Source organism: Mustela nigripes, chromosome 11 (assembly GCF_022355385.1).
Source record: "Mustela nigripes isolate SB6536 chromosome 11, MUSNIG.SB6536, whole genome shotgun sequence".
NCBI lineage: Eukaryota > Metazoa > Chordata > Mammalia > Carnivora > Mustelidae > Mustela > Mustela nigripes.
The window spans coordinates 35,567,698-35,582,652 of record NC_081567.1 but is presented as its reverse complement, the minus strand read 5'-3'; the positions used below and the strand labels follow the sequence as shown (position 1 = coordinate 35,582,652).

Genomic DNA, 14,955 nt, shown 5'->3' with positions numbered 1-14,955 from the left:
ACTGGAACTAGATCTTCGTTCAGCCTCAAGAAACGGGTGAGACAGAGTTAGGAATGCAAGAGGTTTGTGCTGGCAGGTGGGCGGGGGGTAACAGAGAGCAGGGAAGAATTGGAGGGGAGCCAGTGGAGACCCTCAGTAAGCAGACCTGGTACAGTCCAGGCCAGCCTGGTCAGGAGGCTTCTGAGCCAACACTTCCCAGCCCTGGCCAGGCTGTGAGCCACCAACAGCCCTGAGGCACCAGCACGGGGAGGCTACTGGCTACCTTCGCTCATGCAGCTGACGGTGAGTTCTTCCTTAGAAGGGAGACTTCACATTGCTGGCCCCACTGCCTCAGGGCCCTGGTCTGTCGGCTGGTCACTCCCTTACAGCCCTTACTGGTGCTGCGTGTCCTGTGGATAGCACTGGGGACACCCGACGTGGACAAAATGAAGTTGCCGCCCCCTTAGGGTTTTTACTCCACGAGGGACCATGAGATATAAATAAATATTTATTTAAGAAAGGACATTCAAAGAGGGAATTGTCAGGACACCCCGGGAAGGATATGGTCTCTGGGCAGAAGGAACCATCCCATGTCCTTTACTGGAAGGAGCTTGGTGCCCCCGTAACTCGTCCTGAGGGGCCAGGCCTGGGCCCTCCCCTGGGTCTTCACTCTTACAGCCTCCCCCCGCCCCCGTGGACTCCCCTCTTCTTGTGCACACGTTGGTCTAGGAGACCAGTTGTGGATTCTTGGCTGGACATGGAGAAAGGTGATGCCTTGGGTTCAAGCATGAAGTTCGGAGCCAGACCCAAGAGGCCAGATGTTGTACGGCCCCGGGTCTGTGAAGGGTCCAGAACAAGCCTGATTTACAGAGACAAAGAGCATGTTCCTCACCACTAGGGGCTAGGGGCAGGGGGAGACAGGGAAGGAGTGCTTCTTGGGCACAGGGTTTTTCTTGGGGGGCACGAAATGTTCTGGAATTAGGTAGAGGTGGTGTGTGCCCACCACTGTGAATGAAATTAATGTCACTGAATTATTTGCTTTAAATGGTGAATTTTGTGGGGTTCCTGACTGGTTCAGTTGGTGGAGCATGTGACTTGATCTCCAGGGTTGTGAGTTCGAACTCCATGTTGGGCATAGAGATTACTCAAAAAAAAATTTTTTTAAATAAGTGGTGGGCCACCTGGGTGGTTCAGTCTGCCTTCAGCTGGGATCATAATCCTGGGGCTTTGGGATCGAGCCCTGCATCAGGCTCTTGGCTCAGATAAGAGCCTGCTTCTCCCTTTCCCTCTGCTGCTCGCCCTGCTCTTGCTCTCTCCATCTGTCAAATCAATAAATCTTAAAAATCAATAAATAGGGGCACCTGGGTGGCTCAGTGGGTTAAAGCCTCTGCCTTCAGCTCAGGTCACGATCTCTGGATCCTGGGATCAAGCCCCGCATTGGGCTCTCTGCTCAGCAGGGAGCCTGCTTCCTTCTCTCTCTCTCTCTCTGCCTGCCTCTCTGCCTACTTGTGATCTGTCAAATAAATAAATAAAATCTTTTAAAAAATCAATAAATAAATGGTTAATTTTATGGAATATGAATTTTACTTCAAAGAAAAAAATTCATACACCCCCGATGAGGGACGGGAAGGTCGGGGCGGGGACACAGTAGCGGTCTGGCCCCAGCGGGAGTATCTATGCCTTGAGAAACTCTAGACTCAGGAAGGTGGGAGGGGGAGGCTTCCCCAGGGGCAGAGCTGGCAGGTGCGCGTTTGGAGGAGGCGGGGCCGGTCTGGGGAACCGTGGGAGGGCCTTTGCAGGAGGGGCGGGGCCTCCGGGAGCGGGGCCGAACTCTGCGAGAGCTGAGCCCTCACCGCACTGTCTCTTCCTCTTTCTTTTCCACGAAGCTGTGAAGGTTCCACACCCCCCAACTCGCAACCTGTATGATCGTGAACGCCCGAGTACCTTTTATGGTCCAATCTACCCCCGTGAGTATCTGCCCTTCTAACTCCCTGGCCCAGCTGGGGTTGTGGCAGGTCTCCGGTGCCCCCCAGTCCCAGCCTGGGGCTCTGCTGCCCCATCGCATGTGTCAGGGCCTGAGTAGGCCCCTTGAGTGACCCCCACCCAGCACCCGGCTTCCTGGCCATGGCCTCCAGCCATCCTGGGTCCCTAGTTTGCCCTTCAGCGGGGTTTCCTGGCCCCGGTGCCAATCCCAGAGGCCCAGGCCCAGGGTCGGCCCACAGGTGTCTAACTAGCTGCAGGGGTGGGATAGGGAGCCTATTCGTTCTCCGGGGCCTTTCTGCCTGGGGCCCCATGAGCCAGGCTGGGGGTACCCCTTGGATTCCTCTCGCCATGCACCAGGGAGATCCCAGGTGCATGCGGCGGGTGCGGTCACCCAAGCAATTTCTCCCTTGTCAGCCCCTTGCAATCCTCAGCCCCGCTCTGCGGGCGGACGGTGTGGAGTTGGGGGCACAGCACCCCCCTCCCCAATCCTGGACTCCAGATCCATGTCCGGTTCAGCGTCCGTTTCTGGCGTCATTTATTTGGGGTCACCCCCGGGGGAAGTTTAGGGTGCCTGGGACTGGGTGAGCCGTGGGAAACCACTTCTAGTATGGTAGCTTCTCAGCTCCTTAGTAAGTAGGACCCCACAGGCCAGCCTCCTGGAGCATGTTCCTGGGACACATCACCCACTTTCCTGCCTCTCCCAGCCCAGCACCCCCACGCCAGGGTGCGCTCGGCTGCCTCCAGGCCCTCGCCTGCGATGCCAGCTCGGCCTCCATCACTGCCGCCCCTGCCACTGCTGCCGCCACTGACGCCACCCCCAAGGGACGCCCAGCAGGCCCCAGGGCCCACCCGGCACCCAAGACCTCTGCGTCTCGAGTCCCGAGCCAGCATGCAGGCCTCCGAGGAGCTCACCAATCCGTGAGCTTGGTGTCCTATACCCCTACCTCCCCTCCTCTCCCCCTACCCCCAGAGAGTCTGGCCTGGGGTGGGGGGTGGGGGGTGGAGGCGCATGCCTGCACCTGGGGGAGGGGCCTCCATAAGGGACTCATTTTGACCCAGTGGCTATTTTAACTCTATGCATGTAAATACATGGCCCTTATCCTACCCTTCCGGAGTACAGAGCTTTCTAGATTGAATTTTCCACTCAGCCAATATAATTCCTTGACCACATTTCAATACAACAGCTAACTGGTTTTTAAAAACACTGTCCTTTTTATTTTGCTGAAATGACTCTATCATAATCAGTTCCAATTACTACTGCCCACGGGCGTTTTCTTTCTTTACAACTTTTTTCTTTTTTTTAAGATTTTCTTTCTTTCTTTCTTTCTTTCTTTCTTTCTTTCTTTCTTTCTTTCTTTCTTTCTTTCTTTCTATCTTTTTAAAAAGATTTTATTTATTTGACAGAGAGAGATCACAAGTAGGCAGAGAGGCAGCATGAGAGGGGGAAGCAGGCTCCCTGCCTAGAAGAGAGCCCGATGCAGGTCTCAATCCCAGGACCCTGAGATCATGACCTGAGCGGAAGGCAGAGGCTTAACCCGCTGAGCCACCCAGGGGCCACCCAGACACTCCCCACGGACATTTTCTTTGGGGGCCGTTATTTCTAACAAGACCAGTTTTCTCACGGGAAACAAATTTTACTGTGTGCATCCTTTTTTTTTTTTTTTAACTTCATGTTGATTATTCCCACCAGTAATTATGGTTATGAATTGGATATTTTTAAAACCTGGTTGTTTATATTTACTTCTTTGGCCAACCCATGAGCAACGGCCCTGGAACATTCTGGGACTGCTCTCTCCCACCGAGGGCTGGAATCCTGCACCCCTATTTGATGTCCTCCTGGTTCCTGTGCTAACTGCCCATGCACTTGGTGGAACAAAGAGGTCGTAATGTCCTGATCTGGACATTTAGCGGGCAGCTGCCACCGTGCACGCCTGCCTTGATTGCTTCCCCTTAGGCAGCTGGTTCCTCCCTTCTTCTCCCTGTCAAGGAGAAGGTTCCCTCTTCTCCCTCTTCCTTTCCATTCCTGGCTCTGTCTAGTTGTGTCCTCTGTGCTTCTTGTACTTCTGACATGTCTACCACATTACACATAGTCTAAAAAATTTTGCTCTGCATGGTTTTGGGACATGGCTCCCCCAGCCCCAACATCCACTAGAGGCCCCTGGGACCGCCAGATGGGTAAGGAAGTTGGGGGCTGGCATGGGGGAGGATCCCCTGGCCTGGCGGCCATCAGAGTCTGGGAACACGGCATGTCTACCCCCTTCCTAATGGTCTCCAGGCCCTTTCCCCAGCTCCTCATCTGTGACCACTCCCAGATCCTGACTTCTCTTTTCTTTCTCCAAGGACTGTGTCTAAATGAGGCCAAGCTTTTCCTGACCCAGGCGACTTACCAGTTCAAGATGCCTTAGCAGGCACTGGCTGGTGCTGCTCTGGACCCCCGACCCACCCCCATATCACAGATGAGTATTTTTGGCAACTTCTCCCAGAATAAAATCTTTCACTTTTTTCACTGTGGATGAGGGTGACTGGCCTGGCACTCTCTTTAGAGGGTGGCCTTGTCTGCCCACATGGGTGCGTGGACCTGCTGGTCCCTACTCAGGCCCCCACTCCAGGGTCAGCCTCCCAGAGCCACCAGCCAGAACCACTGTGAGTTCCCAGGAGTCCCAGGAGAGAATCAACAGCAAACCTTCTTGCCTCTGCTACATTTTCCATGATGGCAAAGTATGCCGAGGTGACTTAGCCCTGTGTTCTGGGAAGATAGGGGGGTCTGAGGGCAGGGGTGGTGGTGTGACCTGTCCAGTGTGCTCAGGTCGGCCTCGGCTCTCCAGCCCCCCGCAAGAAGTTATCCTCCTTGGGTGCCGTACATGGGTATGAGGGTCCCAACTTCCATCATCTCCCACAGCAGGAAAGGGAGGTGTGACCCGGTTCAGGAAAGGCATCCCATGCCAGGCTTGTCCTTGCAGTCCCCACCTCGGGCACCTACACACACCCAGGCTCGATTCTCAGACCCTCCTATCCATCCCCACTTCTGCCGGGGAACCAGCCAGGTTTGGCCTGGCCCCACATGGGAGCTGCAGGCAGAATCCTTGCGCCTCCAGATTCCAGCCCCAGAGGGTGGGGCCTACAGGAAGCTTGGAGGGAGGGGCCACCTCAACCCCCAGGCAGGTGCCTCAGGGGGGTAGCCCACAGGATCCCAGCAGGGAAAGGTGTTTGGGGAGCAGACAGAACCAGAGGGGTCCGCAGAGTGGGAATTTCAGAAGGCCCTGGGTCCAGCCTCCTCCTCTGCCAGGTGGACATGGATCCTGGCCTGCGACGCAGCGGCAGTGCTGGGCTGGACAGGGGGTAAGGTGACCAACCGTCCCAGTCTGCCTGGTTCATGGCATCACCAGGATCCCCAGGAAACCACCCAACCAGTATGTGCAGCTGTTGTTTCCCAGGAGAGGAGAAGCGGCCTCGGAAAGCAGAGAACTCTGCCAGCAGCCTCCCGGCACCTCGGGCTGCACCAGTGACATGGCCTCAGTCATCCTGGAATGGGGTGTGAGAGGACCCCGTACCCCCCACCCCTGAAAGAGTGGAGTCATTTTAAGGCACACCTGAAACACATCAATTGCCCAAACAGAAGCCGCAGCTAAGCAGCTGGAGAGACTTCCAAACGCAGGAGTTGGAAATAGCCTTGCTTCAGAAGCTCTCCTTTTGTCCAGCCCAGGCGGCCTCCCCAACACTGACCCTGGGAAGTAAGCAGACTGTCCTCAGATGAGTCCTGCTATGAAAGCCCCTCAGAGACTTCCAGAGCCTTGGTGGCCCTGCCCACTGCCGGGTTTGGGGGCTGGCCTTGGGGACAGCATGGTTTTCCGCCACCAGCCACAGGGTGTTCTCAGAGAGCCCTGGACAGTCCCTGGGGACCCCTTAGTGGCTCTGGGAGTGTCCCCTTCATCCGAGAGAATCTTGGAGAACAAGCCCTTCTCTTTTGAAAGTGGTCTGGAGGAGGAGCCCCGCCTGCCCACAGCAAGCGTTTTAGTCTCCATTCATCCGCCAGGTGCTCCCCTCTGCCCCACGGAGCCAGCCTTTTACTTGGGAAGCTCTTCCTGGTGAAAAACAAGATCCTCTCCAGACTGCAACTGATTTGGATACAGGAATTGGACACACACGTCGGCAGCCAGTGGAGTGGACTGGGCCAGGCTGGCTGTGTCCCACTGGGAGGCTCTGCTTCAGCTAGCGGCGGCCTTGCAGGAACCCGGGCCAGCTGTTGCAAACGTCTGAGGTGAGCCAGAAGGAAGGCTTCTCCCACAAACTCTCCTGATTTTAACATGTTGGCAGGCCATTCAAGAACACATGGCACGTCCTGCGAGCCAAGCAGCACGTCACGCCAGCCAAGAAGCACATCGGGGCACTAGGAGTTTGCAAACCCCCGAGTTAGCATTCCCAGGTGTTTTAACCGCGGACCAGAAAGACACACCCACTGCCTGTCACCTGGGGAAGCCGGACCTTCACCCCACACGCTGCAACGTCTGCCCTTCAGAAATAAGACAGAGCTCCTAGGATCCTAGCAAGGTCGTAGATGCAAATGGCGTTTAGAGCAGAACTTTGGAAATGGTCATTTGCACTCAAGTCTGGCAGGCAGGTAAGGGGTGACCATGCCCAGAAGAGGCTGGGCTTTGAGGTAACAAGGCCGGTTTCCCGTGTGTGCCGCTGGGACAGATCCCAGGAGGCGCGGAGACGAAGGCCAGCTGAGGATGTTCTGTTCCTTCTGTTCCTGCACCAGCCCCCCTGCCTTCCAGCCAGTTTAGACTTGAACATGTAAGAGACCGTTACTAACTCCAGCTTCGCTTCTGAGCTTTCACCCTTCGGGAAGTTGAGGAAGGCTCCCAGCTCTGGCTCCCTGTCTGGCCTGCTTTTGCAGCCTTTCCCTTGACCGTGAGATGCTCAGACCAGGGCCTCTGCATGTGCTGCTAAGTTCGGAGAGGCCCCAGCCCTGGCTCTGGCTTGGGTTCCCACTTTGGTTGGGGCAATGACGAAAAATCAGATTCCTGGGCCCTCTTCCAGAGCAGTTGCCTCAAGCACCCAGGGGACTCTTATGCTCTCCAAGTTTGGGGTCATGAGTCTGGTGGCTCCTGGCCGCTGGGAGGCGCATGTCCTGCTCCTGCCTCACAATCACCTGGGAGCTGTGAGTTCAGCTTTGACATACAGTTGACATTCTCTAAAGTTCACCCTTTCAAGGTATATGATTAAGTGGTTTTTATTCTGAAGTTGATCAACCAATATCCTGTGGACGTTGCAAATAATACTGTGAGGGCTTCTCCCCAAGGACTGTGATGCCGTGAGACCTGGAAGTCTGTGGTCTTTTTAACAGACCTCCCTGGTGGCTCTGCTCTGTAGCCAACTATGGGAACCCTGGGTTCAGGGGACATTTTGCCGTGTCTGCAGATACTTCTGTTACAACTGGGGGGTGCTATGGGCATCTAGTGGTGGGGGCCAGGATGCTGGCCAGTATCCACAGAGCACAGGACGTCCCATGGCAGACTAACCCAGCTCCAAATGTCCACAGTGCCCATGCTGGAAACCCAGGACTGCCACAGCTGAGTAACTGGACTGTGAGTTGTTTACAGGCTCCCCACTGGCCTGCCCAGGGCTGAGCCTCGCCTCCAGGAATGCAAATTCTTGAGGGTGCGCAGTCTCCCACATCTGACACACACAGCACCCCAGCCGCCTGCTCACTGGGACAACCTGGGCAGATGCACCCCCTACAGAGCAGAGCGTCCACGGGAACGTACTTGCTTCTGCGATCTCCTGACACTCCGGGGGGGCCGTTTGGCAGTTATCTGAGCATTTCTCCCATCACAAGGCTGTGGTGAAGATTCAGGAGGCCCAAGACACCCTTCCCCTCCCTGTGTCCTGCCCCTCCGTCCCTCCTCTCTGCACAAGAATCGCCCTCACAGAGTTGTGCTCCCCTCTAGACCTCCTCTGCCAGGAAGGCCTGGGAGGCTGCTGGAAGGGTTTTCAGGGTAAGGACACGATTCCAGGACAGAAGCAACAGCTGGAGCGGGGGCCCAGCAGTTAGTCTTCTTCGGTAACAGCCAGAGGAGTCGACCCCTGAGCCTGTCCAGGGTCCAGCAGGGCAGACAGGCTGGGGAGGCCAGGCAGTAGCTCTGGGAACACCTGACCCAGGAGCACCGTCCTCAGGAGGCAGGACTGCCCGAGGGGAGTGCAGAGATGGCAGTCCGGCAGACCTTCTGAAACAGAAGAAACTTGCCAACCCACATTATCAGCCGCAGAAGACCCAGTGCAAGGCGGGGTATCCTAAGTTAGAGTGAGGTGTGCCTATACTGAAGGCTGGGCAAAGACCTTGGCCTCTCTCCAACGCCCAGCCCCTTACAAGGTATGCAAGGCTGAGGCCGCCCCAGGAAGCCCCTTCCCCACCAAGGGCAGCCAGGCAGGGGAGGTGCTGCACAGAGCGGAGCACCAAGGCTTCTCCCTTGGGATGAGAGCAGGTGTCTGCCCCAGTCCAGCTTGGGAGAAGCCTGGGATCCGTCTATCGCTCCTAGGCTGCCAGTCTCCTTAGCGACCAAAGGTTTCAGCTGCAGACTGGACTCTGCCCTGGGCTCATCCTGTCCCTGCCCAAGCCCCCACTGGCTCTGCACAGAAGCCGGCTATGCACACCTTCCCAGGTGGAGGGCCTTGCTCTACCCGGCATGTTTGCTGGAGGCTGGGCTTGCAGAGTCCAGCCTGCAGCCAGCCCTGGGACCCTAACACACAAGGAAAGGTCCTATGTGAAACCCAAGCACACCGGAAGGCAGCTGTTAGCCCTGGAGTTCAGGACCAGTTCAGTCAGACAGGAGGAAAGGATGGACAGGAGGCAGGGTTTCTGGGAACACAGGCCAGAAATAACTTCATGGGAAGAGCCTTGGATGGGCGAGAAGGTTCCAGTGCCATGTTGTGACTGAGACAGCAGCAGACGGGTGCAGATGGGTGGCAAGACCACAGAGCCTGGTGGTGGTTTGAACTCTTTCTTCTGTTTTGTTAAAAGGAGGAAGGGAAAGGGTGTGAGGTACCCCTGGGCTCTGGGGGAGGCATGCAGGCAGCCCCAGCAGGCAGGCGCTGGGGAATGGGTGGGAAGAGTCCTGAAGTTTCCCACAATTCTTTTTTCTGCAGGGAACAGCAAGGCTGGCTGAGCAGGGGGTGGGAGAGAGGGGCAGGGCCCTGGGGAGACAGGTGGCAGACAAGGGGCTTGGGGGCTCACTCTAACATGCAAAGTCCAGCTGCCCCATAAACTAGGTTGCTTCTTGTAGAGCGACATACATATAAATACAGACACAGCTACACACACACATGCGGAGAAGCCTCTGCATTCCCGAGGGTGGGGATCTAGGCCTGCTGGCCCCTGAGGAGCTCCCAGGCAGGAGCCAGCCAAGTCTCCGCTGCTGTGGCGATTCTTTGCAGTCCCCTGGGGTGGGGCAGGGTAAGCAAGTCCTCTGGGGAAGGCTGCTTGTTCTCTGAAGTTCTGTCCACCAGCACCAAGACGACTCTGAACCACATCCATGCAAGGTGGGGGCCCCGTGCCTGCACTCCCATGTTTGTACGCAGGCAGCCCGTGTGCTGGCACCAGGGTCCAGTCTCTCCCCTCCAGGGCTCCGGGGAACAGGGGTGCAGACAGAGCAGGGTGAAGGGGGCCCGCGGAGACATCCTCTCCCCCGCCCCACAGGGTCCTGGCCTCCGGGAGGGGGGAGGGGCCTCCCTTATCTCTCCGCCTCCATGGCAGGGTGGGCCCTCGGTTCTGAGGCGGCCTGTTGGGGGGCCAGGGGTGGCCAGTCTGACGCCGGGGAGGGGGGTGCCGGAGTCCACAGGGGCGGCTGCTGCAGCTGGTGGTGCTGTGGCCCCCCTGGGGGTGAGGCCGCAGTCGGCCAGCTCGGTGCCGCGAAACTGCCGGTGGCGGCGTGGGGGCAGTGCGGCGGGGGGGACGTGGCCGTGGCGGCCATCGGGCTGCCACTGCCACCCCCATGAAAGCTCTCGGAAGCCTTGAGACGGGAGAACATGGTGAGGGCATCGGGGAAGTTGGGGGGCGTGGCGGGGGTGTTGGCAGGAGTGCACATCTGTGGGGGGAAAACAGAGAGGCTAGGGTGAGAACCCCTTCCAGGGAGGCCCTGGCCTCTCGCTGCCTCGTAGGAGGAGACCCACACTCTGCCACGGCTGTGAGCTTCTGGGCCTCTTCCCAGGCTGCCTTCTGGCTCCAGACACTAGCTCGGGGTGAAGGTGCAGCTGAGACAGGCTGGCTCAGCACACCCACCAGCAGTTGCCAGGGAGCCCCCCCCACAGCAGAGAGCCACTGTGGCTTCCTCAGGGGGGTGAGGCCTCCCTGCCCCGACCCGGGAACACCCCCTATCACCACCCCTGGGGCTGCAGGGACACTTACCATCTGGTGGTGGTGGCTGTAGGGGATGTTGGTCTCCTGGAAAAAGGCGCTGAGGGCCGTCTGTGGAAAGAAGGCCCAGATTTCATCCCTCAGGCCCTTGCTCCCAGAATCTCTGGGCTTGGTGTGCCCCTGGGCCTGTCTATCGAGCAGGAGAGAAGGGAGTGGAAGGAGTGTGCCTGTCACCACTCGACACTTGCCACCCTCCCCAAGGAGGCGTGGTAGACTCCTGGGCAGGTCTGGAGGGAGTAAAGACACAAGGCTGCCTCTGGCTGGCACACACCTAATGTGGTCACTGTGACCTTGGGAGGGGAGCAGGCAGCACCCTTTCCAGGTCTCATGGAGAATGGCCTTTGACTAAAATTCCAGCCTGACTCTCACCAACTCCATGGGTGGCAACTCCTTAATCTGGGTCTTATTTTCCTCATTAATTGTTTATTTTAAAGATTTTATTTATTTGATGGAGGCACAGCGAGAGAGGGAACACAAGCAGGGGGAGTGGGAGAGGGAGAAGCAGGCCTCCGGTGGAGCAGGGAGCCTGATGCCAGGCTCCATCCCAGGACCCTGGGATCATGACCTGAGCTGAAGGCAGACGATTAACAACTGAGCCACCCAGGAGCCCCTCAATTTCCTCCTCACTGAGCCAGGGGACGGCACAGCCTCCTGGATGTTAAGTCCATGACCTGATTCCCCTTCTCCTTGGCTGGCCACGGGAGATTGCCACGATCTGGGCCTCAGTTTCTCCATCTGCACAAGGAAATTGGATGAGGTGGTTTCCAGATTGCCCCCCCCCACACCCCGCAATAACCTAAGATCCACGTTCCAGCTGGGAGAGCCAGAATTATGGAGGATGGTCTGGGTTTTGCAAAGCAGGAGGGTGACACGGGGAGTTCTGCACCCAGGCTGGTGAGAAGGGGAGCGGGAAAGGAGACAGTGTGCAGGCCTGTGCCAGACAAGCTCTTCTGGAGGCCCTGGGGGACTGGTGAGAGGGGGCTCCAGGAGCCCACTGAGGAAAATGAGGCAGCCAGCTGCTCTTGCGTAAGTGCTGGGTGAGGGAGTGTGTGAAGGGTCTGCGTGGCCCAGCCAAGTCCCAGCCCCAGTCCCAGCTGCCCTCCATCGCCACCCCTTTAGGCTCCCTGCCTCCTAAACACAGCCAGAACCAATCCCTTGCCCACCGTGTGCCCCCCCCCCCGCCCCCCTCCCCCCAGCACAGCCAGACCAAGCTGACTTCCAGGGCTTGCCCTGGGGTATGTTTGTTTGTTTTTTTACATTCAGATGAATTTTTCTGGGAATTTCCTGCTGGAGATGCCTTACCCCATTTTCTCCAAACAGGGTGTGGGAACAGGCTAGGGTTAAGTACCTTGTCCGGAATCCTTCCTACCTGGGAGCCCCAGGACACACCCAAACCATTCATTCCCAGCAGCAGACCCAAAGGCCCCCTGAGCCAGGATTCCAGGGAGAACCTGCTGCTGCCAGGAAGCACCACCACTTAACAAAACACTCTGGTTCCCCCCCCCCCCCAACCCGCAGCCACCTGTCTTCATTAACACCTGAATCACAGAGCTAAGACCCAAAAGACCACCTTAGCCTGGGTCAACCCTCAGCCTGTGAGCCTGTTAGGGAGAGGTTACTAAGGGGAAGGAGTAGCCCTCACTTTCATGCAAGGACTTAAGATTTGGGGGTTCATACCTCATTTTCACCTTACATGAATCTCCCTAGTATCCCTATCCTCCATTTTACAGATGTGAAATGAAGACTCAGGGAGCCACCAGAGCTACGAGTCTGTAGACAGCTCCTGCCCCTCTTAGGGACAGAGTTTTCCCCAGACATTTCAATCCTCAAAGCTCCGTTTTTAATTCCCTCGATGGCCACCAACCCGTGCTGAGACAGCCCAGCAGGTGCTAGGCTCTTTGCTGGGCTCAGAGTCCAGACCCGCAACGGGCTTCCCACCAAGACACCTGCCTGCCCAGCCCCAGGCAGGGAGGGAGTGTATGCAGATGTGGGACTCATGCAAACTGCCCTGAATGTGGTTTTACAAGTTTTGCCACATCTAGCTCTTGAGACAAACAGGCTGATTAGGGAGCTTCCTGCAGGGTGGGGCTCAGGCCCTGGGGGGTGGTGGTGGAGGGAGTGGCCATTCACTTCTTAGAGGTCAATTCCCACACTGGAGGTGTAGAGAAAACTGAGGCCAGAGGATGGAAGGGACTTGCCCAGAGCAAGAAGCCTCCCATTTTGTGCTGTGAGGACCACAAAGGGGCAGCGGTCCCTCCTGAGAGCTCTGGTGGATGTGGGTGAGCAAAGTGCCCCCAGGGCTGGACAGGACACTGCTTCCCCAGGCTGTCTAAACCTTTGGGCTGCAATTCTGATCCCCACCCCACTCTCAGAAAACTGAGCCCTGGAATCCCCTAGCTCACTGTCCCCTCAGCAGACCCAAACACCTTTCCTGGGATGGCTCCCCACCAGGAAATGAGGCTCCCAGGCCCTGGCTAGACACAGACACCGGCTGGGCTGTGACCTTACACCTGTGAGGGGAGGAGCTCCAGGACTCTGGCCTCTTTCCTAGATACCACTCTGGGTTATTTCTGTGGCAGTTGAGTTAGGCAAAGCCAGGTGGCCTCTTGGCAGCACAAGCTGCGGGCACTAGCGCCCTATGGGTCAGGGAGGCCTGGTGGGTGGGGTCCTGACTGGGGCAGCCCCACCTCCTGCCCAGCTGACTGAAAGCTACTGAGCCATGTAAACCACGCCGCGCACTGTGCAGGTAGTCCCTTGCCAGCATGGAGGCGGCCACCCGGGCACGCCTCTGGGGCGGGGTGCACGGATGCACACCCGTAGCTGTAGTGTGGGGCTCCAACACAGTACCGGTACACTCGTGTGCGTACACGCGTGGGCATCCTCTGCAAAGACGGCGACGTGTGTGTACACGGAACACACAGCGCCCGCACCCGCGCGCCGGGTGGACTGCGTGTTTACACACACGCCAACATGCCCGCACGTAGCGTGGCGTGTGCGTAAATACAAATGCACATGCACGTGAACACAGGCGCCGCCGAACTGCCCACCGGGCACGCAGACCCTCAGACCCACTCGCGCGGGGCGGCTCTGCCGGCTGGCCCCGGGACTGCCTGTCCCACCCCGCGCGACTCCCTAAGTGGGGGCGGCGCGCAATCCCCGCCCGGGGCGTCCTCCTTCCGGCCTCCTACCGACTGTCCGTCCGGGCCGCGGCGCCGCCCCGCCCTGGCCGTTACACGAACAAAAGAGGGGGGTCCCCGTATCCCGACCGCCTGGGGACGCGGGGGGGCGGGGATTCAGGGCGCCGGCGGGGGCGGGCCGCCTCTCTCGCCCACCCCGCGCGGGCAGCATTTCCGGGGGCCGCGTAGACGCGGCCGTGCCGTTCGGCCGGACCCGCAAGACGCGTGTGCGCGCTAGGGCCCGGTCGCCGGGGCGCGCGGCCACCGGGACACCGAGCCGAGTGCGCGGCCCCGGCCCGGCCCAGGCGGAGCGCGCATCGGCACGTGTCCACACCGGCCCGCACACGCGCGGTTGGCGGGACTGACCCGGCCCCGGCCCCGGCCCCGGCCCCGGCCCCGGCCCCAGACCCAGACCCCGGCCCCGGCCCCGGCCGCGCACCTCGAACTGCCAATGGGCCGCCTGCAGCAGCTGCTTCGCCTGGTCGGCCGCGCAGCCCGCCGTCAGCACGAACTGGTTGATCATGACCTGGTGCTTGAGCTCGTCCATGTTCACGGACATGGCGCCGCTGCCGCGCTGCCCGCTGCCTCCCGCCGCCGCGCTCCTCCGCCTCACGCGTCCACCATTAGCGAGCCGGCTCCGGCTAATACAAATATTTACTGTGCGGCTCTGACTCACCGAGCCTCGCCTGGCTCGGGGCCGCGGGGGCATGCTGGGAGATGTAGTCCCGCGCCGCGGCCGGCCGGGGGGCGCAGGGAGGTGTGTCCGGACGCTGCCCCTGCTGTGTGCGGAAGCGGGCGGGCGCATCCGCGGGCCCTCTGGCTTCTCGGCCGGGTGTGCCTGGCATCCCTCTGTTGAATGGGCGCACGCTTGGAAAGGGGGCCCCTAGACATTTTGGCACAAATCGTAGGCACTAGGACGTACAGCCCCGAAGGCTTGGCACACAGTAGGCGCCAATAAATACTCCCTTCACTGAATGAATGAATGTGCCTTCTAGGGCTCTGCAGAAAGCCACCGCCTCCAGGAAGCCTTCCGGTCTCTCCAGCGCCCCGAGCACAAGCTCACATCGCCCACTCGTGATGTGGGTCCCTTCCCAGCCTGGCGCTCGGCCAGGCACACAGTAGACCCGAGGAACGTTTGGGATGGGATTGCGCCCGAACAAGCCGGCAAGGCGGGCAGGCTCTGGTGCCTCGGGGTGCCCTCCCCGCGAGGCTCCCACATTCCCACGCAAAATCTCGTGCGTTCTGCCGGAAATCTCGGCTTCGAGACGCGGGCGCCAGGACCTGGCGGAGCCAGTTCCGGGGCGGCCCCGAACTCCTATTCCCAGAATGCCCCGGTTTATTTGCATCGTTCTGTCCCGAATGACGTCAAGTGAGTGAGGCTACGCCATGGCCAATGGGTGGCCG

General features: G+C 58.9%; 2 protein-coding genes across 2 annotated transcripts in view; one reads left to right on the top strand and one right to left on the bottom strand.

The window, feature by feature from the left end:
• C11H16orf96 (chromosome 11 C16orf96 homolog) overlaps nt 1-9,163 on the top strand; it is a 38,109-nt gene extending 28,946 nt beyond the window's left edge. The window contains exons 15-17 of the mRNA XM_059415889.1: nt 1,866-1,946; nt 2,667-2,880; nt 4,303-9,163. Coding sequence (XP_059271872.1) covers nt 1,866-1,946; nt 2,667-2,880; nt 4,303-4,318 — 311 coding nt within the window. The 3' untranslated portion in view covers nt 4,319-9,163. The remainder of the gene's footprint in view (nt 1-1,865; nt 1,947-2,666; nt 2,881-4,302) is intronic.
• UBALD1 (UBA like domain containing 1) lies at nt 9,008-14,253 on the bottom strand. Its single transcript, XM_059415437.1, has 3 exons — nt 13,991-14,253; nt 10,367-10,426; nt 9,008-10,046 (listed from the first exon to the last, which is right to left on the bottom strand). The coding sequence occupies exons 1-3, from the start codon at nt 14,108-14,110 to the stop codon at nt 9,693-9,695; spliced, it is 534 nt and encodes a 177-aa protein (XP_059271420.1). The 5' UTR covers nt 14,111-14,253; the 3' UTR covers nt 9,008-9,692.
• Between the last annotated feature and the right edge of the window lie 702 nt (nt 14,254-14,955).